Genomic DNA, 27,437 nt, shown 5'->3' on the forward strand with positions numbered 1-27,437 from the left:
AGCTCCACACAAGCACCAGGGAAAACAAACAGAGATGATTTCAAGAGGTCATTAAGTTTCTATTTATTTTCTGTTCACTTATTTATTTCATTGATCTGCTTACAGCGTCCTGTCTGATATGTGATCACAGAGTACATCATTATTATGTAGGTGTAGTGACCGAGGAGATGTTGAAGTGCGCGTGGATTTTAGAAGAAGTTTGGTCAGTCTGTCAAATCCACCAGGCTTCCTGCTCTCTGGAGGGTTTCTTGCAGTTTAATAAGGACTATCAACACCTCAACATCAGGCTGCAGTGCATGAAATGTTGGGAATACACAATAAAAGAGCTGCATTGAAGGTAAGAGAGAACATCAGCTTGCATGGCAACAAGAAAATCACAATAATTAATTAACATGGTTGACATTTACAACATTAATTGCATTTTTTCACATTTATCCGGTTGCATAAAATAGCCTCATGTTACCACAACCTGTAGAGGTGCAGTTTGTATCACTATCAGATTTATAGAGAAGAGCGTTTTCATCATAATTCATCTGAGCTTATTTTTGCTTTTGTCTAAATAATGAGACTCCTTGTATATGCAGCTGATATCAAATGTGCAGCATTTTTTCTTTTGTGCTTATTTCAATAATTGGTGTTAGATTTAGAGGTATATTTATGGTAGCAGATAAAACTCCCTCCTATGTGGTTAACACATCTACAAATTAAAATTCACTACCGATTTAGTTTTTGTCAACTTTGGAAAGAACAATTTGAAAAGCATATTTTCTTACTTAAAATAATATCATCCATCAACTTCTACTCATCCAGATCCAGGCTGCAGGGGCAACAACCTAAGTAGAACCACCCAGACTTCCCTCTCCTTAACAAAATGCCTTTTTTATTTTACTACTGGATAATCACAGCAGTAGGTTTATCACATGCAACATTAGTAACAGTTGTATCATCTCGTATGGGGCTGCTATAATGCTTTTTCTTGCATTAAGAAAAGTATGTAGTTCTTTCAGGCAGTGTTTTTGTTGCGATGCTGAATTAAAAACAAAAGCTTACAAGAACTTACATGTATTATTATGCATGGCTAAATCTGATTTTATACTGTGAGTTCTCTATTTCTGAGTCAGTTTATATTTCAATTACGGGCATGGCAGCACACAGGCAATACATTTGTATGTCCGACTACAGACACACAAATGTACAGACAGCAATGTCAAAAGACACTTTGAGAGGAAATGTCAGTGTCTTCATTTTCCTTATTTTGTTATAAATATTTTTCAGATTCTTATTAATGTTGAATGCAGGCCACTGAATCACAAATGATAAGGGCTGTGGATGAAACCTGTTCAGAAGACAATAACATTGCCAGATGTACCGTAATTATCATATTTGTCTGTCTATATAATATATGCTCAATAATGCCAAGGGCATGAGAATTTGATCACTTTGATGTCAAGAACTAGTAGTATTACAGTCTAGAATATCTCATTTAAATTAATTTCCTGACATGATCAGGATAGTAAAATGTAGATCCTGTGTCTGTAATGCAGGGCATCTTTGTAGCCAGTCATACCTGTACTTTTTTATTGAATATCATTTACAGTATGGTGGCATTAACTTAAATGCCTGAATTTTTTAGTATGAAATACAGTAGTATAAGGGCCAGTGCAGTATTACCCCATACAAATGTGTAACGTTTGGCTCGAGATTGCTCAAAATACGGTAATTTTTAAGCTGTGTTATACTTTTTCCATCTGGCAACTCTGCAATATAGGCTCCATGTTTTTACAATCCCACAGGTGAAAATCTGAGGCTGTGATTTCCTTAATGCACCTTATATTGCAAAAGCTCACAGTCAACCCCCCACTATGGTGAAGTAATGCAACATGTAAAAAGCAGAAGGTGTGTTGTCTTGACATTTTGGATTTTACAGAGTTATTTACTTTCAAAGCACCACAGCATGGGATTCAGCCTGATTCAGATGTGTTTGAGTTTCTCAAAGAAACACTGAAACAATTCATAATGTAGCTTTCTGTTGCAGCCATTTGTTAGTAAAGTATTCCCAGTCTGATACTGAGACAGGAGAGATAGTCAGACTCCCAATAAAGTGTCAGTTTCATAGTTGGACCACAGGGTGGTGTGGCGTCTCAGCAAAGTCTCAGCTTCAGTCGTTGAGGCTCAGCAGCCGGTTGGTCACAGTGGAAGGCACATTGAGGACGGCTCAGTAGCCAACAGGCACATTATCAGGACAGCTGTGTGTTAGATCTTGGGCCTCCAGCCCTGTATGAACTGTGTGATCTTGGTTACATGGAGTCGGCTCAGGTGGAAGTCATGTGACAAGATGTCCTCAGTCAGCTGCACCAGCAGGCTGCCATCAATTCTCTCCCTCTGGAACACAGACACCTGCTGCCTCTGATAGGCCGATGAACCTCAGGCAGGCCGACACCTCCTCCAGCGACAGTGCTGACAGGTCAGAAGGAGGCCTCCAGGTGGGATCTGTGGGTGGGGACAGGCCTTCAGTCACGGCTGTGGATGTCCCACCTCCTTCTGCACCTCTGGATGAATCTGTAGTGGGATTGGTGGTGGGCTCAGGTGAGGGGCAGGGGGACTGACGGTTGAAGGGGTTCAACGCCCCAAAGGGAGCGAATCGGCTCTGTGGAGGAGGCGGCCTGAGTCGAGGTCCGGAGGTGAAGGACTCCACCCACGGCTCTGCCCAGGTGGCCTGCGCTGGTTGAGGACTGGCTGTGCTGTCTGCAGGGGGGGTGGGGACTGGCTCAGGACTGGTGGGATTAGGAGCCGGGCAGTCGGCCCAGGAGCAGGGGTAACAGTAGAGAGAAGCATCTGGAGAGGGCGAGCAGCTGGGACAACACAGAGCACAATAAAGTGACATTAACACCAGTATCAATCAGCTAAACACAAATAAAGTCAGTGTAAATATTGATAAGGACGTACAGGATACTAGTTATAGTCAGGAGGAAATGAGGGTGAGAAACGCCTGCTTGAATAACCCCAGTTCACCAACATTAAAGCTCTATTTACCCATGAGTCTTTAGTTGCACAAAACAGAAATATTGTTGAAATGGCATTGAATTGTAGCTTTCACACTGATGTTGATACAATGGCAATGCTACTTGAATATAAATAAATTCATGTGTAGCTAAATTCTAATACAATTTAAACATGATGATGCTGCGGATCTGTACACATGGAAATTTTCTCTGCCCAGACCTCCTTAAATCATAATTGACCTCCCCTGGACTTAAGGGACATAATCCTTGACACGTCTTGACTTTTTGACAATTTGTTCTTTAGTGCTCATGATTTCCATAAAAATAACCAAAATATGGAGAATCTAAGCTTCCTAATGATATGTAGCCTGCCTATATTAACACAGGTAATATGTTTATGACTTAATGTACATTGTGGGGAGGGAGTCTATGATCAAACTGATCAGAGGGGTTGTTGGTGATTTGGTGGTTGTCCAGGGAGTTATAAAAAAGATAATTGTTGTAAGGGGAGAAGGAAGATGACTGGATAAAACTGAACTGTAGAAATAAAAATACCACATTCACAGCTGAAGTTGCAGGAGGAAGATCAGAAAAAGCAGTTTGTCTATGTCCAAATCAACAGACTAAATGTAAATATAGATGATCTGATATTGTTTCTTACCCTTATTGAAACACCAGCCGCTGTGACACCACTTTAATAAGTTTCAGTGTCAAGCCACAAGGTAGAGACACATTTCTGATGGAATCTGAACTGCAGTCTGTATTTACAGCTCTTCTCATGTATTTAACCTAGTTGACACACCTGAGTGGCCAAAACCAACAATCATCAGGAAGAGATGTAGACATTTGTTTCCTCTCAGACCATTGAATTATATTATGCTTAAAAGTAATTTGGCTGTCCATGTTTAGGAGGAAAAGTTATTACAATCTGCCAGGAGTGAGACTCGTGGGTGTATCTGTTCTTTACAGGATTCCACAAACATTTACAGAAGAGGTGTCTTTAATTAAGACACTGTTTTTTTTTTGTAATTTTTTAATTTCATGTTCCTTGTAGCAAATGAAATTTGGATAATTGGACTATTTAGGAATAATCCTTGATCTGAAAGTACCAGATCCCTTTTCTGAATGATTCAGTTTTTCATAATAATCTCTAAATGCTGTTTAATTGAACAGGATCGACAATAACCTCCCCTTTTTGATTTTTACAGATGTTAAGGTGTTTTAGCTGCCATGTCAAGATATTTAATGATTTTCTGTCTCTATCCAAAATAGTGTAAGTTTTGAAATGTCATCACACCATGCTCTTAATAATAATAATTCCTGATATGATTTAGAGCGTTGTTTGTGAAAGTATTTGACACTTCATTTTTGATTCCAGCTTTGTTCATTTCTGCTTAGCTAATAATGGAATTGTGGATTTTTTTCCCCACATGAAACCAAAAAAAACTATTAAACACAGATGCATTTAGGCGTCCTATAACTATGTCCTTTTGGAGATATTAAAAAAGTCACTCCTTTTACAATATAACATCACCTACTGACTTAATTTATACTATGTACTCATCTGTTGTTGTCATGCATGTTTCTTGACATTGATACATGCTCCCAGAGGGGTTTCAGTTGTTTCTATGGCTTTTTCAGGTCAAATTCTATCACCGTATAGTATGTGATGTGAAATTTGGACACAGAATTAATAAATTAGTGATGACTCACCCTTATGTATGAGTCATATTGTACATCAATAACAGCCTAATGTTACACATCATGCATGATGATGAAGATGGGTAAAAATAGCATGTTGTCAGTATTTTAGAGTCTTATTTATAGGGGGACAAGCTCCTTTTCGCACCCACTGTTGTTTACATTCTTGCTTTAGCTCAGTTTGTGCTTAAATATTATCGTTCCAGTCCTGCCTGTTCCATAAAAAGTCCTACACTGGAAAAAAAGCAAAATCTTACCAAGTGTATTTTTCTCATTTCTAGTCAAAATATCTCATCACACTTAAAATAAGACATAATCACCTAAAGAGTAACTTTTCAGTGAGATATAAGAACTTATTTTTAGACAATAGATCTTGAAAATCTTTATTTCAAGAAATCTTACCAAGATAATTTTCACTTGTTCAATTGGCAGATTTTTTTGCTTGAATTAAGCAAAAAATCTTGAATTAAACAAAAAAAAAAACTTGGATTTTGAATTTTCCAGTGTAAAAGCAAAAAAATCAGATAATGTAATATTAATGTTAATGTAATGTCTTCTTCTGAGTCAAGACTATTTTACTGTACCTGTCCTGCAGTCCAGAGGAGTAGAAGGAGAGGTTTGGTCTGGGGGAGGAGGAGGAGGTCTTGGGAAACCGAGGTGGGACCGGAGGACTGGGGGCCGGACTGGAGATGGAGCCTCCTTTAGAGCAACGAGGGGGGACCGGAGGGGCGATCAAGTAACGACACTCCTCTCTCACCTACACACACACACACACAGAGACAAATGAAACACAGTGGCAGAAAAGTTAACTCCTAAAACTTGACTTCTCATGAGGTTTCATGGGAGTGTGTCTGTGTATATGTGTGTGTGCCTGCTGGCTTGTCTCTGTGGTTGGTAAATGTCAAACTTGGTGACCTTTATACCTCAAACATACTCACAAACACACACACACACAGAGTCTTGGCAGGCTAAATATCAGGCAATGAAGAATGCAGTGTGTGACAGGGTATAATCCAGCTGCACTGCACACATCAACACCCACATGCCCTCTAAATACTGCTGCTGGCTGCCATCACTGTGAACCAAAAGAACTTAGTTAAACAAAGCGAGCAGGACGATTTCACCCTTAACAAACAGACACTAAGTACACTAACATGGACTGATATGAGGAATCCTTATAACTAATGAAAAAAAAAAAAAAAACTGCTGTACTTTTGACATGAAATTTTCAGGGTTAATCTTGGCTTGTATGTGATTTTACAAACATGGATCATCCCTTAGAAGAATATAAACTCAGCATAACTCTCATGGTCCAAGAACAGAAGCTGGATGGGTGAAGCACGTGGACAGAAAATATTTGTAAAGTAAAACACTAGCATCACAAATATAACAAAAAACAACAATGCAGATACCATAGATATCACACCAGTGTTGAATTACAGAAATATGACACAATACATCTCTCCTATGTAAATCAAAGCTCCAACATAAAGTGACAGTAATGATTAAACAAATCTCATTTATGAATAAATGTCAATAATTAAGAATTCATAGCTGCAGGATAAAATGGACTGCCCAACTAAAAACAAAATCACACATATTTCATTTAACTACCTTTAGCTTTCCTAACGGAGTACATTCGCTGAGAAATTGTCTATGCTATACAACACTTATGCAGTGTCATAACATGTAGTTTTGTCCATCGTTGCATTCATTTCATTTCCTCTCAGCACATCCCAAACATACTGAACATGTACAGAAGATAATGCACCATGTTCAAAAACATGCAAATACGTATTAAATTAAAACAAAGTGCACCCTCTTTATTTGTTTCAAGGGGTTCTATGTAGTATTGATATTCCAAACTGTCAGCAGCAGGGGGAGTCATGTACCAAAACACACTTAGGACTACCAAAACCACCAATGAATCAATGCTCTATTTCCACAGACCGTATCACTCACTGAATAAAGAAAAATACATCAGAATTATAGTATTATCAAGTTTCCTTACACACAAAAACTCATAACTGGTTATTTTGAAAGTCGGTCACATGCTGCGTCAGCTGATAGTTTACATTATAGCTCTGTTAGCTCAGCTGTGTTTTCAGACTGAAAACAGCCACAGAAAAACCACAAATCACGTCCATTTTCTGTACAGTTTGTGTTGTCAGTAGCTGCACTGAAGATCTGTTTGGCATCCAAACAAGGTCAGAACTGTCACAGTTTAGTCTGAACCATGGATCAATAAGCAAAGGTAATAACATCACATAATAAATTTATACCTTCATAAGCCTCATACACAAACTCACCCATGTAGAAGAAACATTGTGACTTCAGCATCAAAGTCGTTAGTATTCCCTACCATACAGCAGAGTGACTCCCTCCTCCCTCTAGTGCTCGCATAAATCACCTGACTGTCAGAGTGAACTGAGTTCATATCTCTAATCCTATACATTGCCATCTTTGGGAACTTCAGAGCTCTTTCTTCTAAACACTCTAATGAAAATCTGATGTAATTTTTAAAAGTTTCAAAGCAAAAATACAACATATTGCCCCTTTAACAAATAATTTTGTGGGATTTCTGTTAATTACTAAATCACCCAGAGTTAACCAAAACACAGAAATAAAATACATAAAATCATTCTATTTTGTTTGACTATCTTTATTCAAACAAAATAGTGACTTTTGATTACAAAGGAGTTATATTGCTTGTCTCTTTGGATCCTTTGCCTGTGCATGAATGCCTCATTTTGTCAGGTTTCTGCACACTATGGGTCAGTAAAGCCGTTGAGACAAATCTGAGTGCAACAACATCAAGGATGCTTTGTAAGGAGATGTCTCTATGTCTAGACAGGCTCCATTCGTGTGGCAGTATGCACTCACATTTTGAGGAGTATTTTTGTTCAGTTATTGTCTTTTAACTGTCTATCAAGGCCAAAATCAATAGCATAGTATAAAACATTTAATTGAAAAGTAATTGTAAGTAACATTACATAATTGAAGTTTTTGAAGTCATAGTTACATCACTCCCTACATTTTAACTGGTTTTGTAACCTCTTGCATATCAGAAGTAACCCTCCCAACACAGTGATGACATCCTGTATGTGTTCATGTGATGTAAGCATATGAGCTGTGAGTGTATGGCAGCTTTTCCAGGAAGCCAGTGTCTGATAGTGTGTTTGTGGTCAGTGAGGTTAAAAGCTGTAATGTATGAATAATTCACGTCAGGCATCCTGACATTTAACAACCGGATGCTGCTTCAAACAGATAAGGAGGATGAAAGACAGAGGGAAAACTGAGGAGTGAAACTCACAGCATCTGATTTTGGAGGTACAGGTGGTGGGGTCGACACTCTCGTAACTACAGTAGCAACAGAACCGTCCAATGAGGAAGACGAATGGAAAGAGATGAGGTTTGGTTCCTTTCCCAAGCCCTCTGCATTCTGATTGGTCCAGAGTTCCTCATATGGGATCTCCTCACTGGTCCTCATTTCTGCCTCAGTCCACTCAGGAGTCATATACTCCCGCTCCTCACCTGGCCCCTCCCCCAGTCGCTCCCCAATAGAGTCTCTGCAGCGTTGCGATAGGCTGTCTGATACCCCGCCCCCGTACCCGCACATTGACAGCCGCTGCAGGGCCGGAGCAAGGGAGTCCTGACCTGACACACACATGCGGGAGCGCCGTGGACTCACACATTCCTCTGTCATACACTCCAGCTCTGGGCGAGTTTCTCTGACAGCACGAGAATATGCATCAGGGTCAAATGCGTGTCGTAAAAGAAGACTCTCCAGCGCCGCAGTGTGGACCGAGGCTTCCGCCACGTTGAACCTGGGCATGCACCGCAGCAGCAGGAAGTGGGAAGGGGACACTTCCTGTCGGCGGAGCACAAGGCAGAGCACTACTGTCTTACTGACGATGTTGAGCAGCTTGTAGCGGTGGCCTTCCCGCACCGCGTGACGATCATATGGGTTTCGTGGAGGTCGAGATGGCACTGACACATTGACAGGGAGGCGAACCCGTTCAATGATACTGCGCACAGTGTGTTCTCCTCCCAGCATCCCTTGCTCAAGAGGGGAACGTGTACAAAAGCGTCCACGGCAGGCAAAGGGCAAACTCACACTCTGATTGGTGCGATGGTTCATACAGACCAGGCAGGGAGTTTTACCTGAAGACATGAAAGGAACATAAGGTCAGATGAATACCAAATATTTGTCTCAAAGAAAAACCATACCCGCAGATACAAACAAAATAAACCAATGAACGTTGTCTTAGTAAAGTGTTGGGCCACCACGTCAGACCAACACCTTCGATTAACCTTAGCATTGATGCAATAACCACAGTTGACATTAAATGATCTGAAAAACAGATATGCATAATTTCTAATAAATTTGTCATAGAATGATCTTCTACATTTTGCTTTTACACAAATGGAGGTTGGATTTACAAATTCCAGGATTTTGCCATCATAGTGCGGAGTTTGCATCCTAACCCCAGAGAGTTTTAAGGCTTGGGCACAAAAGTGGTTTTATAAGGGTTTGGAATGGATCATGGTTTAGTATAAACATTAATAAATACAATGTGATTTATTTTTGTCACATCTTTCCAAAATTTTCTACAGTAAACCAAACCTTGGCATCCTTCTGTAATGTTAACAAAATAATGTCAGTATTCAACTCTAACAATAGAAAGTTTGCTTATGGTATGTGTAATAATGTGGTAATAAGGGTAGGAAAACAAAATATGATAGTAAACCAGCGTGTTAACTGGTGGTCCCTCTGATACAGTTCATTCCTTTACTTTCTTGGTAAATTCCACTGGCATTTTCAGTTGAATAACCTCTCAGCTGGCATGTCTGTTTCTGCACATGGAATTTGTCACCATGGGAATGTGGCCTTATTGTTCATCTGTTGTTAGGTAACCCACTTCACTGATAATTCTCTTATTCTGGGCATAAAAACGTGATTGGCCATTGGGAGGCCATTGTATTCCAAAATTACTAATATCTCATATTGGCCCTATCAACTTGCCGTTTTCGCTAGTCTCCTCCTTGACCAAAAATACATAAATATGCCAAACTGCAGCAGTCAGTTCTTTCCAGATTTTGTGTGATGCCCGAGACACACAGAGTCCACTTCTCTTTTATTATATAGGATGATTGATATTTCATGTTCATGTATGTTCATTTGCTTAAGCTTACATAATTCCTTATCCAGTGAGGTTGAGTAGAATATGATCGCTGCCAAATCTTCTGAGAGACTTCATCACCTTTACTATAATCTACAGCTTTTCCTGGTAAATAAAGTATTTTCTTTTCAGAAAAATGTGCCTTTGTTCACAGTGAGTTCTTGGATTATCGAGAGGATGTTGTTTTTGGAAACAGATGTGACCGCTGCATCATCCATGAGCACAATAAACTACATTCATCAGAGAGCTTAACAGACTTTGCTTACTCACTTCTAGGAGTCTTTCCTAATCTTCTCAACAGCGCACTCAGTCCTGTCTTTTCCTTCGAGGGTGTGGCACAGAGAAGCTCCGCCTTCCCCATGAGTGACAGCTCGTCTCCAGCCTGTAGACTGAAGCTGTATGGCTCACTGTCCTCACTGAACTCCCCTGAAACAACCTGCAACGTCAACATGCGTTGTACATAAATGTGTGGGTGCAGACAATAAGTAAAAGTACATGAGTGTTTAGAAGAGGCTGACATTTACCTTGACACTGAAAGTAATCGCCTCCATGACAAAAACCCGATCAGGGAAGACTCCAGCGACTTCTTCCACACTGGAGAAGTACTGGATTGGATCTCTGACGTCCCGGTCTTCATCCAACAACTTGAACTTCCCTGTAGAGGCAGAGAAGAGGTTTAGGGTGGAGGATGAAAATGAGGTGAATCCATGATGAAGGAAGAAGAGTGAAGGTGATGCACACAAAGCAAAGATAAACATAGGTAGAATCACTGTGGTATACGTTTGAGTTTACAGTACAAGTCTCTAAGCATTGAGGATAGAGAGTGTTAATGTAATGATGGAGGACGTCATTTGTTGTACAGATTGTCTCCAGTTTTATTCCCAAGTCATTGTGTTAAATATTGGTCAGGAAAGGGCTTTTGCAGAACATTAAATTATCAGATTGAAGCAGCCCTCTGGATAAACCTTACTGTGCAAACATTTTGTGAAAACATTTAGTTTCACGCTACCTCAATGATCTAAAGTGTTTAACATCTTCTCCATAGACTATGAGTCCACATGATAAACACCAAAAAGGCATTGTTCTGTGAAACACCGACGGTGTTGTGCCTGAAAGAAACCGTTTACAGTGGCTCTACACTCTGTTGTGTAGCCAGTCACATTTGCACAAAACTGTAGCCTAATGAAAGAAAACATTTGCATCACATTGCATTAAGCGTACTGCATTATTAATCTACTGCCATGTCTTCAAGTCTCAAAAATATCTGCACTGCTAGTTGTTCTGGAAAAAATACTCTGCTCATTCGTCCTCAGAATAAGAAATGGTCATTTAGACGATCAGTGTCTTTTCAGTGTAATTTAATTGGAGCTCCAGTGCAGAGGCAAAGCTGTCTGCATGAGTGTACAAGAAATTACAGTATATTATTGTCTCTTATATGAAACTAATAAAAAAAGTCTGTGGGTCTATTTGGGAGTCGAGGAAGAGATAAAGTTGTCGTGATAAATGTCTGTGAGAACACTCTTCTCAAACCCAGGTGTCCGTACGTCCTTGATCAGTACAACAAACCCATGCTCTAACAGGACATAAACCCCAGTCTCATATAATACTGAGTTCAGAGTTCAAACAGTCTTGTATGTAATATGGAATATATGTAAACTTGCCATTACACGCACCACAAGACTAACTACTGTGAACATTAGGAGAGTTTTAGGTGATGTCGAAGACTGTATCTTTTACTATAGAACAGTCCAGAGTCACATTCATAATCACCGGGTTTCAGACAGTTCTAACTTACAAAATATTTTTCCGCTGAAGTAATCATTAAGTCCATTTGGGGTCATCGTGTTGAGTGTATATATCCAAAATAGCTCCCTCTGGGACTTAAATATTTCCCCTCCTCTTGGGCACATCCTAATTTTTTCAATCCGATAAAACTTAATGGAAGAGGATGAACCACTGTTTCCTTCCACATAGTGTTTTTCAATGGCACGATCCATATTACCCGTACAAACAGCAGTTTTACATTCTGAGATGTGTTGTTTAAGGGGTAGTTTAGTTTGGCCAACATATTCCACACCAGAGGGACTTAGTTCCATGGAAATAACATGCATTGACTTACACTTTATGAGACCGTTGATGATGATCTTTTTCATCGTATGGGGATGACCGAATGTTTTTTTTTTTTTTGTTACAGCAGGTTCAATTAACACAACTATTCCAGTTTTGCCAAGTAACTACAACTTTTCAGTCATAGATTTATACATGACAGCGCTTCTAATTGTAGGTGCTCTCTCGAATGAAAACATAGGTGGGGATTTGAAGAAATCACATAAATTGTTGCTATTGTTCTGCTTAGTGCATATATCAGTGTCTTTTAACTATTCTCTACAATATTGTCAGTGTAACTAATTAACCACAACTACAGTCAATGGAAAAAAATCAATAAATTGTACTTGATAAATAAAAGATAAAGTCAAACTCAACAGGTGTGTGACAGCTCACCTGTTGAGTCACAGTCAGACAGCAGATATCACAGCCCTCTGTTGATCTTAAAATCTTATTAATGAAGCTGGAATGCTTACTGGTCCCAAATAAAACAAGTGAGACCAGAATGACTCCTAGGAAAATAATTATTGACTTAATACTTTTTCAGAGAAGTTCATTGGAACTCTATTGGAACTAGGACTGTTTAGAGTGAGCATCTAGTGGCCATTACTGCTATTGCACAGTGACCATGACCTTTGATGACCCTAATTGTGATCTATTTCATCTGTTTCCTCCTTGAGTATGAGTGAACATTAGCACTAAATCTGATGAAATATCCTAAAGGCATACCTGAGCAATCATATTCACAAAATAGGACTGACAACAGGAGTCCCACAACTGTAAAAGGGGGAGAAGGGAGGATAGAAGAGAGAAGGTAGAGGGAAGAAGAACGAGAAAATACAGCAAACACAAGGGAAGTTAAGAATTTTCCTTTTCTGTCTTTCTTTCTTTCTTTGCCTACAGTCTCACTGCAAACACACATCCGCAGTAGACACTGTTTGGATGAGAAGAATACAAAGACACCTCCGTGACCTGTGACCTGGCACCAGCTCTCGGCCAATCAACAGCCCATGAGGTTGGCATGGCAACCAATAAAGGACCCCCATTCTCACGCAGAGCAGAGACACATCACCATGGAGACACTCACACATACACTCACACACATACACAACTCTCTCTCTCTTTCACCCTTTCTTTGCCTCGCTCATCCTACATCGGTAAATCTTCACTCTCCGGATAAGCAAACAAGGCACGAACTGTCATGTTTTATTTCTAAAGTAATGTAAATTGTACTTTTTGTCTTGTCCTACTTTATATTTTTTAAGACACGTTCTAAAAGATGCACTCAGAACACCATAGACTTATTTGTAAACCTTATAACCAGTTCTGGGTCATTCCTGAACTGCTATAACCCTCTAAGGATCCTCCGTTTTCCCTCACAAAGTGTGTTGGGATGAGAAAGTTTTTCTGTCTGGAAGGCAGAGCAGAATACCAAACTCCACAGTCCTCCTCCTCGCCAGCACCTCCCTCCCCCTCTCCACTCTTTCTCCTCTCTACCCCCCACCTTCCTATTCAAACAAGGAGCTTCCACCCAGTGAACAATACCGGCAAGTGCTACTTCTCAACACAACCCCCTGCTGAAAAAAAAAAAACAACTGACAGGCTGTGGAAGGGTTTGAAATGAAACAGGGTTAGTGCTACACCAAACAGAAGTGCACACAGAGCTGGAAACACTTTAGCTAGTAGAGACTGTGATATGTTACCAGCAGGATAGAGATGGGACACCATATCAACAGGTTACTCTGTTAGGAAAGCATTCCTTCAGCTGCAAGAAAAATGTTGGCATTTTACATCTCTGTAGACCACAAATATGTGTTATTCATCTGCAAATTGTTTCTCTATTTTTCCCAATAAGGAAAAGATTGAGTTGTGGATCCAAAAAATCCACAGCTTTGACATCAGACAGAGGAGTTTACATCCCACCTCCTACATGTTTATAGGTTAAGAAAATAAATAGTTTGATTGTTATTACTCAAAGATTGTGATTCAGTTCACCAACACTCATTTGTGTCTTTGCAGACTTCTTTTTTCTAAATTAACAGTGTAATGAATGTTATTGCTCCTTTAAATTATTCAGGTATGACCAGAAAGTGTCATTCGAGTGTTCAGACTAAGTTATGCCAAAGATACCAATGTAGCGGATTATATAGAGATATTAACTGGATCTATTTACCTCAACAGTGTTTTCAGCACTGGACACAGCTGTAAATGAAAAGAATGGCGTTTGATGCTGAAATCACGGAATTTCTTCAACAAGGTTGAGTTTGATTATGGGGCTTATGAAGGTATAAAGTTACCATGTGGTGTTGTTACCTTTGATAAGTTGCCGTTTGTTGATCCATGGTTCAGACTAGACTGTGACTGAGCTTTTCTGACCTTGTTTGGACGATTCCAAACAGATATTTAGAGCAACTGTTGAAACACAAAATGTACAGAGAACTGAGGTAATTTGTGGTTTTATTGTGGCTGTTTTCTATCTAAAATCATAGCTAAGATAACTGAGCTAACTATCAGCTAACACAGTGACTTAGATGAAGATTATAAGACACAGTGTTACTTTGACTGATGGTTAAAATAACCAGCTATGACTTTTAATTTGAAGTAGAAAACTTTATGATGCCATAATATAGGAAGTGTGTAAACAATAAGCTTCATACTTTATTCAGTGACTGACACAGTCTGTAGATACATAGTGTTGATTCATTGGTGGTTTTGGTAGTTCTGAGTTCTGGTACATGACTTTGCCCATATGTTGAGAGTTTGGAATAGCAATGCTATGTAGAACCCCTTTAAAATCAAACCCTGGTATCAACCTATAACCCAATGAAGTGTTTTCAATTCACTACTTAATCACAAAAAGTGTAATATCATCAACTATTCATTGTTGTCACTTGACCAGGTGGTTATCCATGTGGAAAGACAGTATCACAAAATTTTGTAGCTTTATTAGAAACTCTGTGACTGTCATTCTAAAGATCCAAGTTAAGGTAATAAATGCCTACAGAAATAAGTAAATGACACTAACCATAACTTTAACAACTTATGGTTGAATGAGCAGCATCTAAACCTCCACCAAGGCAGATCAGTGGGGCCCCCCGTGCCCCCCCCGATCACCACTAAAGTTTAATAATTTGTTCCTTGTGCCAATTATCAACATTTCCTGAAATTTTCATCCAAATCCATCCATAACTTTTAGAGTTATCTTGCACATGGACAGACAGACAAACAGACAAACCAACGCCGGCAAAAACATAACCTCCTTGGCGGAGGTAACAACTACTTCTTCCTTCAAAGTCCCTGAAAACATCCCACAGACAACAGTGTATCTGGATTTTCATTCCTCCAAAAAATGCCACGAATGGTTACAACACTAAAAAATTCTTATAAATACAATCTTGTAGTTACAAGAGAGGATTAGAGCCACTAGAAAATAAAAAATGAGGTTCAATATGTTTTTTTTTTTTAATTATTATTCTGAGAGAAAAGTCAGAATTCTGAGAAAAGTCAGAATTCTGACTTTTTTTTCTCAGAATAATAATTTAAAAAAAAAAAAACATTGGACCTTAATTTTTTTTTCCAGTGGCCCTAATCCTCTTCCATATATAGTATCTTGAAATGATGGTATGAAACATATGTTTTTTGGTTAACGTCATAAAAGTTGAGATAATATGCATCACTGGTTCTCAGAAATGCATAATTACAACATTGCCTCTGGCGACTGGGTTGACTGGATGTAAAAGGCTCTATTTACAGACGGAGCTGTGGCACCACTTGCCTCCTAGAAACCCACTCATGACGAAGGATCGCTCAGCTTCCGTGTCCTCTACTCTTTAAGTCATCCTTGCCTCTCTCTGATGGATAGATGAGGATATAGACAGAGAGAGGGGATTAGGAGGGGGGGGCATCCTGTTGTGATCCCCTGGGGGGAAACCTACAGTATATTGCTCTCCTCCTAAGCTTATTTAGACTTCCTGTATGAAGTCATCACACAGACATTAGCTCATCATCAGTGACGGCTTCAGGTTCAACAACAACACACCTGTCATTGGTCTAAAAGTAATCAGAAGTTACAGATGACTTTACTGTTTTGTATTTCATAGGTCAGCTGAATAATTTATAGTTCTAAGTGCTTTTAACTAACTATTTCTAACAGAACATTTAGTTTTTGTGTCTTTTTTATTATTACCATTACTTTTACTCTCCTATCTCTTCATTTCTTTAGGTTTATCTCTTCTAATTTAATCTTTAACATTTTGTTTTTGACGATATTTTGTCACCTAAGTGAATAAAACATGCTTTAGAAACACAATAGCCTTGACTTGAACAGTATTCATTATTTCAGTGTAACAGATTAAAAGGATATTTAATAAGCTCATGCTACAGGCCACAGCCACCTATGTCTCCAATTATAGATAGAAAATTCCTAATTCAGTCCTAAGATCTACATTTCTGAGACTGATACATTAAAGCCTCCTTTCTTATTGTTTTTCAGTTACAACCTACTCATAATTAGTCCTAGCAGTGCCTTTCTGAGGCCAATTCTGACATTATGGTTCATAACATTTCTGATACTGATTTATCAGACAGATCACCAAACATCATAATCCAAAGCAAAATAACTCTGTGTACCAAGCAGTTAACCTCACTAATTATAAATAACTATAAAGAAAAAAAACAAATACAATCAGAAATCTAAGTTGTATTTAGCATCTTTTTCTGTCAGAGTAATTCATCTATCTTTGATAGCCCCTATCATTGGTAAAATTTCTCCACACCTGACTAATGTATTAGAAACAAATATTCCAGATTTTGTCATTTATAACCCCTAGTTCTTGGATCATTTCCTGTTTTAATGCTCTTTATCTTTGTCCTAATACAGTGTTAATAAAGACTTGTGAGTTTCCAAAGTAAGATTAAATCCCCAAAGCTATAACACTCTCCATAAGACACACGAAATCATCTCTTATTTACCTAGGATATCTTGCATAGTTTCATTTTTTATTATTCATTCTAATTATTCATGTCTCTGAGATGGTTCTGTTTTTTCTCTTTCTGCTAACTTAATACGTAATATTAGTCATGCCGGCAGTCAGATACTTCCTATTTGAAAAATGCTAAAATACCTAAAATGACAATGATGTCAACATTTCTCCCTCCCATCCGAATGTTCTTTCATTCTTCCCAAAAGGAGCCTGAGAGGCGGTGAGGCCTGAGTGTGGTGACATCAGCGCTCCATCAGTAGAGGAAGCGGCGGAGAGGAGGCATTAAGATCCAGTTACACAGCGAATAATGTGACTGGACGGACAGTCGGAACAATGGGATTGTGTGGATGAGCTCCGGTGAGGTCATACTGACTAGACTCATTCAGCAGGAAAAAGAAAAGTCAATGGGCAGGAGTCAGGGAAAGTCATGTCTACAGTAGTGGCTCGATTCTATGAATGGGGAGTGTAGTTAGCGTGTGTATAGTACAATGTGTGTGTACATTAGGGTTTGAGGTCAACATTTGATACACTGTACACTATTTGCAAAGTGACAATCAATATCCAAAGTTAGGTTCTAAAGATAATAATCGCCAATATGTATGTAGATGTTTGTATATACCCATATATACCGTTGTACTCATAAGTTTACATACCCTTGTAGAATTTGTGATTCTTTGGCCATTTTTCAGAGAATATAAATGATCACACAAAAACTTTTCTTTCACTCGTGGTTAGCGGTTGGGTGAAGCCATTTATTATCAACAAATGTGTTTGCTCTTTTTAAATCATACTGACAACAGAAACTATGCAAATGACCCTGATCAAAAAGTTTACATATCCTAGTTCTTAATCCTCTGTATTGGCCCCTTTAACATAAATGACAGCTTGAAGTCTTTTGTGGTAGCTGTGGATGAGGCTCTTTATTTTCTCAGATGGTAAAGCTGCCCATTCTTCTTGGCAAAACACCTTCAGTTCCTTCAAGATTTTGGGTTTTCTTGCATGAACTGCATGTTTGAGACCTCCCCAAAGTGGCTCAATGATACTGAGGTCAGGAGACTGAGATGGCCACTCCTTCACCTTCACTTTTTTCTACTGTAGCCAATGGCAGGTGGGCTTGACCTTTTGTTTTGGGTCACTGTCATGTTGAAACATCCAAGACTGTCCCATGCGCATTCTGTCAGAGTATGTAAACTGATGAGCACAACTGCATATGTTTGTATCCTCTGCCCTCTTCCACCACACTATGTACAACAAACCTAATAGTGTTACTTAACCTTTAACATCCACTAGGTCACTGCTGAACCATTTAAAGGGGTTCTATGTTGTAATTATATTCCAAACTTTCACCAGCAGGGTGAAGTCCAGTACCAGAGCACACTCACTTCTACCAAAACCAACAATGAATCAACACTATGTATCCACAGACTGTATCACACACTGAGTAATGTACAAAGCTCATTGTTTACACACATCTGTGTCTCACATCTCATCGGGTTTTCTACTTCAAACTAAAACTCATAGGTGCTTATTATAACAGTTGTTCAAAATAATACCATGTCTTTTAACCTTTCTGTGCTCCATCAGCTGATAGTTTATATTATAGCTCTGTTAGCTTAGCTCTGTTTTTGGACAGAAAACAGCCACAGTAAAACCACAAATTACCTCAGTTTTCTGTTAGGTTTGTGTTGTCAATCAGACTGACCCATGTACAGGAAACACTGCCAATTCAGGTCTGTCTGAAACGTTTTGAACTTCTACATTCTACTACAGTTGGCCATCTTGGACTGAGCGTGTCACCAATCAGAAAATGTGTGAAACATAAGCCACTAATGTCACTATTACAGTAAAACTGTGGATCTAATGATTTCCCCCAGGTGGTTAGGAGAATTTTATTATGATAAGTAACCCCAAATGGAGTTTAATAATTTTGTACAAATGTGAACACCATGCATGAAAGGTGTTGGTTGCATTAGCCATAGGACCTTACTCTTAAGGCTTTCAGTTAGGTTTAAGGTTCTCTAAGATAGGATGTTAACAGGTTAATACTTGTTTTTTTTAATGTGTTTATTCTTTTTTTATCTTGTTTAGCTGCCAACTGTCACTAATATGTTTTGGTTTTCATTTAATCAACATCATGTGGGCTACCTGACACCTGACTTTCCAGAAGGTGACAAAGGAAATATCAGTTGGACAAACCAGAGAGGGAAAGGTTGAACAACTGAGTAGAAAATTAAAAACTCAAGTAGACAATACTCAACTACTATTCTATTCAATGCACCATAGTCTATAAGATCATCATATTTATTTGTACCTTTGCTGTTCTGTGATATCCAACAACCACATATCTCAAAAAAGAAAAGAAAAAACAACCCTGTTTTGAGCTTTGTGATGATGGATTTTCCAGAGAATTACTTCATCTTAAAAAGGAGGAGAGTTTGAACTCAAACCATCAATGAACACCTACTGTAACCTTCGTTTTATTTAAAACATTTGTAGATATGTCGCTTTCACTGGGCAGGAAAAGGAAGAAAAATTATTTGACTCTCAAAAGTAACTAAAGCTCTCAGACAAATGTAGTGGAGGAAAAAGAACAATATATCCTTTTGACGTGTAGTGGAGTGTAAGTATAAAGCGACATAAAAAGGAAATACTCATAAAGATAAAGTGCAATAAGGCCACACCTGCACTAGGAACAGTTGTTGAATGCATTTAGTCTTTCATTTACTGCTTGATCTCACTTCTGTGTTTCTGCCACTGAACAGGAATTCCATAGTAAAAGTAGAACAAGTGGTAAATGTGGACGTTGTGACAAAACTGTGCATTTAGTCATTCCTTCAGGACGCATGAACGCAGCGAAAACTGGTGTAAGCTTGTTTTTGAGTGTGAAGATGAAATGTATTGAATGTCTTGAGGCTGGTGTTGAAAACAGTGTGTGTATGTGTTTGTGCTCACCTTGGTACTGCAAGGGGATGTCTATCTTGGGTCCGATGACGTAGTGTCCCTCCTCTAAGCTGTGGGCCGTCACTGTGGTCCACTGACGACAGGAGTGTAACAGCACCACATCCTCCTCCGACAGGCCCTCCACACATTCACCTGCAACACACACAACAACTGACTGTAATTTATAACACACTAAAACAGTGTGACCCAGACTTATTTTTCTAGAGACCCACTTTTTAAAAATAACAAACAACTGCAATCCAATGTGCAATATTACCAATCTTACCAATACATGTAGATAAGCAATTTTTAGCACAAATCAATGTCCCCAACTAGATTTACTTCCATTTGTACATCATCGTATGGTTAATCTTCAGAGATTTACTCCATGTTTGATAAATGATCATTTAATTTTGTTTAATGAGGCTCTTCTGATTGTCTCTGCTTTTTTGTTACAACAGACACACAGCAGCTGTTTGTCAGTTTACACTCATAAGTGTTATGGACCGATTAAATCCAATACTCACTTATTGGTCAAATATGCCTGAAAATGGCTCTGATCCATCTATTGATTCAGTTCAACGTTATTCTGCATGTGCCTTCTATATCACTGTCAGTCTACAATATCACAGTTTATAAAGTCTAATAATGATGATGATGAATTGAAATATTTAACTTATTTAACTCTCCAGCACAATTACTTTACTGTACAATGTGTCGTATTTGTCAAAACCTTATATGTTATACATATTTTCTATTTATAGTATTTCTGTGTATTTATATTTGTTATGGGAGTTAGCTTGTGCTACTGTTGCAGTCTAAATTCCCACTTTTTACTATTTTGTTGCTCTTACCTCTATCTCTTACCATTTTTAATATAGAAATTATCTTTCTTTACTGTTTTTTGCTGCTGTAACATGATGAATTCTCCCTTATCTTATCTTATCTTATCTTATCTTATCTTATCTTATCAAAACAAAACTCAGTCTCATTTTGTAATAGTTTTTAGTCAATAGTGCATTTTTTTATCAATAATTCAGAAAAATTTAATACATGTATTTATTTGTTTTATTTTGTTATACAAAGTTAGTCATCAGTGTCTCAACTCATATAGGATGTTATTTCATACATAACAAGAGTAATTTAAGTCTCTTCCACATGATGAGGAATGATGCTTATGAAATAAACACTGGTACCAGATCAGTACTCGGTATCAGCTGGCACCCAAAGCCCCAGAATCTGTATCTGTATGAGAACTGAAAAAGTTGGATCAGAGAAATAGAACACTGAACATAGCTACATCTGCATCCAGCTTAAGTGTATTTTTATCATATATTCAGTACTAGAATGGTTAAGTATAGTATGACTTGGTAACTGTTTTATTATATTGGATTTTAATGGGGTTTTTTCTACAGTTTTATCACTGTTTCACATTATTTGTGACGTTTTCTTTCTTTCAGGATTATTTCTATTGTTTAGCTGCCTTTTCACCTCTGACCAAAGATAACAGAAGAAAATTAGCTTTGTTGGCTAGCTCAGGCTCCATTACATTTTCTTATAATTCTTTTGATTAATGACCACTGTCCCTGTCGAATAAAGCCATACATACAAATACAATTGCATCCCTAGGTTTGGATGCAAAATATGAAATAGTAGATTTAATGTAAATCTACATAGAGTTGGAAGCATTCCCACACAGTGTTCACCAGAGTTCAATGCTTAGGTGCAGTTAGGTACAAAACATACAGTATATTGCATTTCAGCATAAAAGCTTTTTTCTTAGGTTTAGGGAAATTGTTTGGGCTAAAATAGACAGTGTCACATAGTTATACAATACTATAGAACACCTGTGTGTAACTAGCATGTTGGATACACATATCCGGGTAGTTGTAAATGGCTGTTTGTGCAAATACTCCCTGGTTTGTTTTTATTTCCACTACTATTTTGTCACAAGGTTTGCATTTCTTTTACCCTCATGCTTCCTGTTGAAAGTTTTCTTTTTTTTTTTTTTTTTTACATGCAAATTTACTTGGCAACCTAAACTAAATGTTCAGTCTTTAAGGATGCAGGCACTAAAACACAGCCCTGCCTCCGCTAACACCAACACAACCAGGGTTCAGTGTCCATAATTACCGCCATCAGTGACAGTTCACCACCGCTAACCTACTCATCAGGACCCCCGTATGCAGCTGGCAACCCACTATTACATAGCCCCCATACACACTCACAGCTCTACAGCTTTCACTAAGGCCATCATGTAACACAACAGCATTGATTTCTGCTGATAGCACAATGGTACAATTCAATCACAAACACTCTCTGTTACGCTCACTCACATAAAGATCACAAGGATGCCCATCGTTTTATTTTCACTGCTGATGGGTAGATCTTTCGCCCCAAAGCATTTCACTCACACGGTCATGTTAATGGATGGCTAAATTTAAACGTAACATAATGAGGGATTTTAAGTACAAATATAAAAGCTCCTTTATTTCCAACATACGAGTGTAGGCCGAGAAGTTCACACAGCAGTTTCTGAATCCTTTTCATATAAGATCTTTCATCTTCAGGGGTGAAAAGCTCCTCAAAGCCAAATATGACCTCACTGTAACTTCATATTTCTTTGCCACTCAGTGTTTTTCTATGCTTGGAAATAGGTGGAGGTCAGATGGTGTCACAACAGGTGAGAGCAGTGGGTGGTCGACCGGTTCAATGCTGCCATGGCAACCGCTGACTGGTGAGGTGGAATATTTTACAAACACAAGCTTCCACTGATTTCAATGCAAACTCGCTTTAAACAATAAGACTTGTTTGTCTAAAGGGTTGAATTAAATACATGATACGTTTTATTGATCTGACAGGTGTCGATGGTATATATTGTATTTTCCTAAGCCCATAAATGAGCAAATAGGGTTCTTGTTTTTTTTGTCTTTTACTCTTTGTTACATGCTTAGGATAGAATTCCCAAAAACTGTCAGACAAAGTGACAAAACACTCTTCAACACAACCTACAGATCTGCTATCAATAGTTTTTTTTCATCTCCAGAAACTACAGAAAGCAGATCTTCTGGTGTAAACATAAAAGACCAAATTCAAGCAAAGAAACTCATTCATTAAACTCTAAAGATTGTTTATTGAGAGTCTACGGAGTTTTTCTTTTATCTGTTCCACTTCACTGTAAAAGATAGACGCAGTGTGAATGGCTTTGCTAAAACCTGTTCAAAGATCATCAGAATGAAACTCAGAGACTCTTTATAATTCTTCAAAAAGTAGCAAGCATTTTCTTATTATTCTTGTGTCCTTACAGGAGAATTTTCTGTTGCCATAAGAATGCTAGCATTTTTTTTCAACTTGCTTGTAAAGTTAACCATGAGACCTAAACAGTCCCTAGTGACCAAAAACATCTACTCATCTAAAATATTCAACATCAGCATCAGAGGTGTCTTATTTGGAAGTTTAGAGGCTCTGTAGCGAAGGAATGTCATATTCAGCACAGGTTGTAGATGTTTGTTTTAACATTCAGTTAATGGTATATTTTGCTGAAAAAGTCATTTTTCCTTCAGTTTTGTTATAATATTATTTGAATGTACTTTGAGCTTTTATGAACATTTCTATGATCAGTGAATTAAATAGAGAAAAATACATGATTTACACAGAAAAAGGCAACATTTTAGAAGTAACCACAAAAATATTTCTACTTCTTGGATTACTGTTCCCTCTGCAATTTAACTGAATATTCACTTTTCATCATTGTCACTTTTATCTGACCTTTTTACTGTTTTTTAGCCTCAAAACTTTGTTTATTGATAGATCATATAGAGCATAGGTGTCAAACGTGCGGCCCATGGGCCAAATCTGGCCCGCCAAAGGGTCTAATCTGGCCCCTGGGATGAATTTGTGAAATGCAAAAATTACACTGAAGATATTTGCTTTGGGTTCCACATACAGACATACAGACCAATTAGATTTCAAGTGGGTCAGACCAATAAAATATTGTCATAATAACCTATAAATAATGACAACCCCAAATTTTCTCTTTTTTTTTTTGGCGTAAAAAAGTACAAGTACATGAAAATGTTTACATTACCAAACTATACTTTTACAAAAAATGTAAATAACCTGAACAAATATGAACAAACGAGGCAGAATATTGTTAAAATTGCACTTGTTTTTCTTAAGACAATTCAAGTTGTTCATGTTATTCAGATTTTTAAGGAAACTTTGGAGATGTAAACCTGGTCATAATATAATTGTACTTTTTTCACTGTTATTATTTTACTGGTCCGGCCCACTTGAGATCAAATTGGGCTGAATGTGGCCGCTGAACTAAAATGAGTCTGACATCCCTGTTATAGAGTATCTTTTATATACTTAAACAATGACATTTTAGTTTATTAGCTATGCTTCTTTGCATGTTTTGTGCACAGCTCCTTTAAACAAATGACAATAGTGTGGTAACAAACTCATCTGCACTGTTATGTAATGTTTTATAAGATGCATCTGAGGTGCAGTTTTGTTTTTTTGTAAAAATCCAAATCATGGATAAAAAAAAAAAAGTTTAACTGATTTTGCTGCACTTAAGAATAGTGAAACAGTTATGCTCTACTTTAAATCTCTTGCTTTTGGATAATTTGATAACTAGTCAGGATAATGTATATTTTATAAGGAAAGCCCCTTTTGCAGTGAAGTGCTCCCACGCACTCCACAGTCTCAGTGCAGATGAAACACTGTTGTTGTTTGTTGTTAATATGAAACGGAAAAAAAGGAAGCTTCACTACATGCTGACATCATGCCCTCTTGTAAATAACTGACCACCATCTGGGTTGGCTGCCTGTGCAAACAACTAGGAATCCGTGGGGTAACTCCAGTGCAGTTAATAAACACCTTTCTCTCTTTCCATAATGCCCACGCACGCCGCCAAGAGTAAGATGCGTAATTTTCGGGGAGCACGACACGGGTCGAGTGCGCGCTTTTGTCCGCAGAACCTTAGTTGGAGTTTTTCCCCTCTCTCGTTAGTATTCACCACATTCACCGACAGATTACAGCATTTACATATGAAAAGAATTGAGCAGCACTTCAGCAGCACAACAGACACTTTGTGGCTTTCCGGGGCAGCTCTGGACTGGAACAGTTTTGGCCATGACACCCATCGCCCGTTCCCAAAGTGAACACCCCAAATCTGGTGCAGCGCACACAATCACTCTGGCACCAAAAACATGACCCAAAGAAAAGACAAACTGAGCACACGGTGAATGATGGCTCTGTCAGGACAGGTTGACGTCAAGTGGGAAAGTCAGTGTCCAAATATTTACAGCTGCGTCAAAATGAACCAACATGACGGAAACAAAGCCATGTGGGTTTCAGAATAAAAGCATCTAACGTGTTTAGACTCCAGCATGATGTGAATAAGAATGAAATATCTAATATAGTGGGTTGGTGCTTATCAATTTTGCATATAAAGTGACATTAATGGTGCAAATCATGTCTTATATTTACATATTAAGCATGAAAAGTAGTAGTAGAATAAAACACTCATAATACATATAAGAAAAAAAATTTAACACCATAAAAGTACTAAAATTTTACAAAGTAAACATGAAGGACGGAAAGTAAAAGCCTGTTTTACAATCATCTATTTGAGTGGATTGGGATTACTGATGCATTAATATGTTCATCTATACAAGTGAAGCTCATTTTAATTACTGTTTATACATTTGAGTATAACAACACAGTGCAATTTATTAAAGTAATTGTATTTCTATGAATAATATGAGTCTGCAAAGTGACTGCATGTACTTGTATGCTTGTAATGGAGTAATAAGCATGCAATATTTATGTCCAAAATGTTGTCAAGCATAAGTACATTTATAAAGTATGATAATACAGAAATACTCAGTTACAGTCCCCAAAAACTAAGATTACTTGTAGTAGCACAAAGTAATATGTTGGATTAATCCAGATTTGGTTTTCTGAGACTAGTGAAATAAGCTTCAAACTTATTTTACTCAACAAAGCTTCAAAATGCAACCTATTTGTTTCTTGTACATGTGTTAACTGTGAAGGTGTTTCTCCAGGCACATCATTTTATAAAGGAGAGAGTATTTGCAGATCATGCTTTATTCTCTATTGGTGTAGCCAGAATATGATCTATTGAACAACCATCCCTAACACTGAAAAAGATGAAGGTTTAGTTTTCTGGTCATATTGCCCAGCACTATTGAGAATATTTACTTCTTCCATCTTATTACAGTATTGTTTTATTTATTTACTTATTTACTATTTCTGTGGCCAGATTACATTTCTGCAGGAATCCAAGTGTTAACAGATTAACTTCTGTACATGTGAAGTGTTTAATTCCTCAGATGATCAGTGGTAAAGGGTGCTTTCCTATTACCACTGTATCAGGATGTTCATTCAAGATTTGGAGCCGGTAACATGAGGCTAAACTACTATTTAATCATTTCTGTGTTGCTTAAAAATGCTATACATATTGGAGTAATTTGCACAAACTAAAACACTTTACTCAATATAGGAATATCAATTAAACATGACTAAAATAATGGCTTATTTTTTCCAAGTTTTTACCGGAAGTAAGATTTTTGATGCGACCTTGACGCTTAAAAATTTTAAGTAAATTTTAATACTTCTTTCCACAAACCCGCAAGTTTTCCACGCACAAAATCCCGCAGGACTTTGCTTTGTGACGGTTTGATGCTTTTCTCTTTTCCAGACTTTCAGAGCATCATCATAACCCGGGTTATCTTTAGTCTGGATCCATGAGCCGACGGACAGGAGGAGTGAGTTTGTTCCCAGTTCTCCACAGACTCTAACACCCCTGTGGAAGTGTCTGAGAGTCCTGCTGCAGGTCCACGCACCTGGGGCAGGTCTTGGGGGGGGGGGTCTTACCGTGTGCCAGGCGGACCAGGGTGGGCAGACGGAACTTGCTGACCACCGCGTCCAACGGCAGCGCCAACGGGCTCCAAGTGATCTCCGACAGGCTCGCCGACAACTTCTCCATCCTCCCGGGTCATCACGGTACCGGGTTTAAAGCTGCTGCTGAGGATGAGGAGGAGGAGGATGATGATGGCTGCAGAGGGGATGAGAGCGATGAAGAAGAGGAGGATGAAGATGATGGCGGTGGAGATATAATGGCAAAGAGTTTCGCCATGTTTGAATGTTGGAGAGACGGAGCGCAGTCACAGTCGGTGCGCACGGGCGGTGGGAGGGAACGCGAGCCCTGTCTGTCATCCACCACCCACTCATGTACACGTGAACTGAACAGCAAAGTCAGCCGCCTCCGAAATCCACCAGTAGATGGGTTTTAGTCTGAACGTCAAGCATCGAACGCGACCACAGTCTTCCTCAGTGTCCAGTCTGGTATTTGTGCGCTTTTTCCACTCTTTGTGCGCAAAAGTTACTCTGAGCAGGTGCGTGGGTGGGAAACTTTCACCAAACCTGACAATATGCTCTCTAGACAGTGTCAGAGTGGAGAAATACTTTTACTAAAATACCCATATTCAAGA

The 27,437-nt window shown here is 38.5% G+C and overlaps 1 protein-coding gene across 1 annotated transcript; it reads right to left on the reverse strand.

The window, feature by feature from the left end:
- Nucleotides 1–46: 46 nt before the first annotated feature.
- gareml (GRB2 associated, regulator of MAPK1-like) lies at nucleotides 47–27,134 on the reverse strand. The gene is given in 8 exon segments (XM_030128511.1): nucleotides 47–2,403; nucleotides 2,405–2,852; nucleotides 5,288–5,460; nucleotides 8,017–8,867; nucleotides 10,157–10,322; nucleotides 10,411–10,541; nucleotides 19,927–20,067; nucleotides 26,821–27,134. Coding segments are annotated over 8 exon segments (2,172 nt in total). The 5' UTR covers nucleotides 26,933–27,134; the 3' UTR covers nucleotides 47–2,253.
- Nucleotides 27,135–27,437: the final 303 nt, after the last annotated feature.

The sequence above is a fragment of the Sphaeramia orbicularis genome, chromosome 24 (assembly GCF_902148855.1).
Source record: "Sphaeramia orbicularis chromosome 24, fSphaOr1.1, whole genome shotgun sequence".
NCBI lineage: Eukaryota > Metazoa > Chordata > Actinopteri > Kurtiformes > Apogonidae > Sphaeramia > Sphaeramia orbicularis.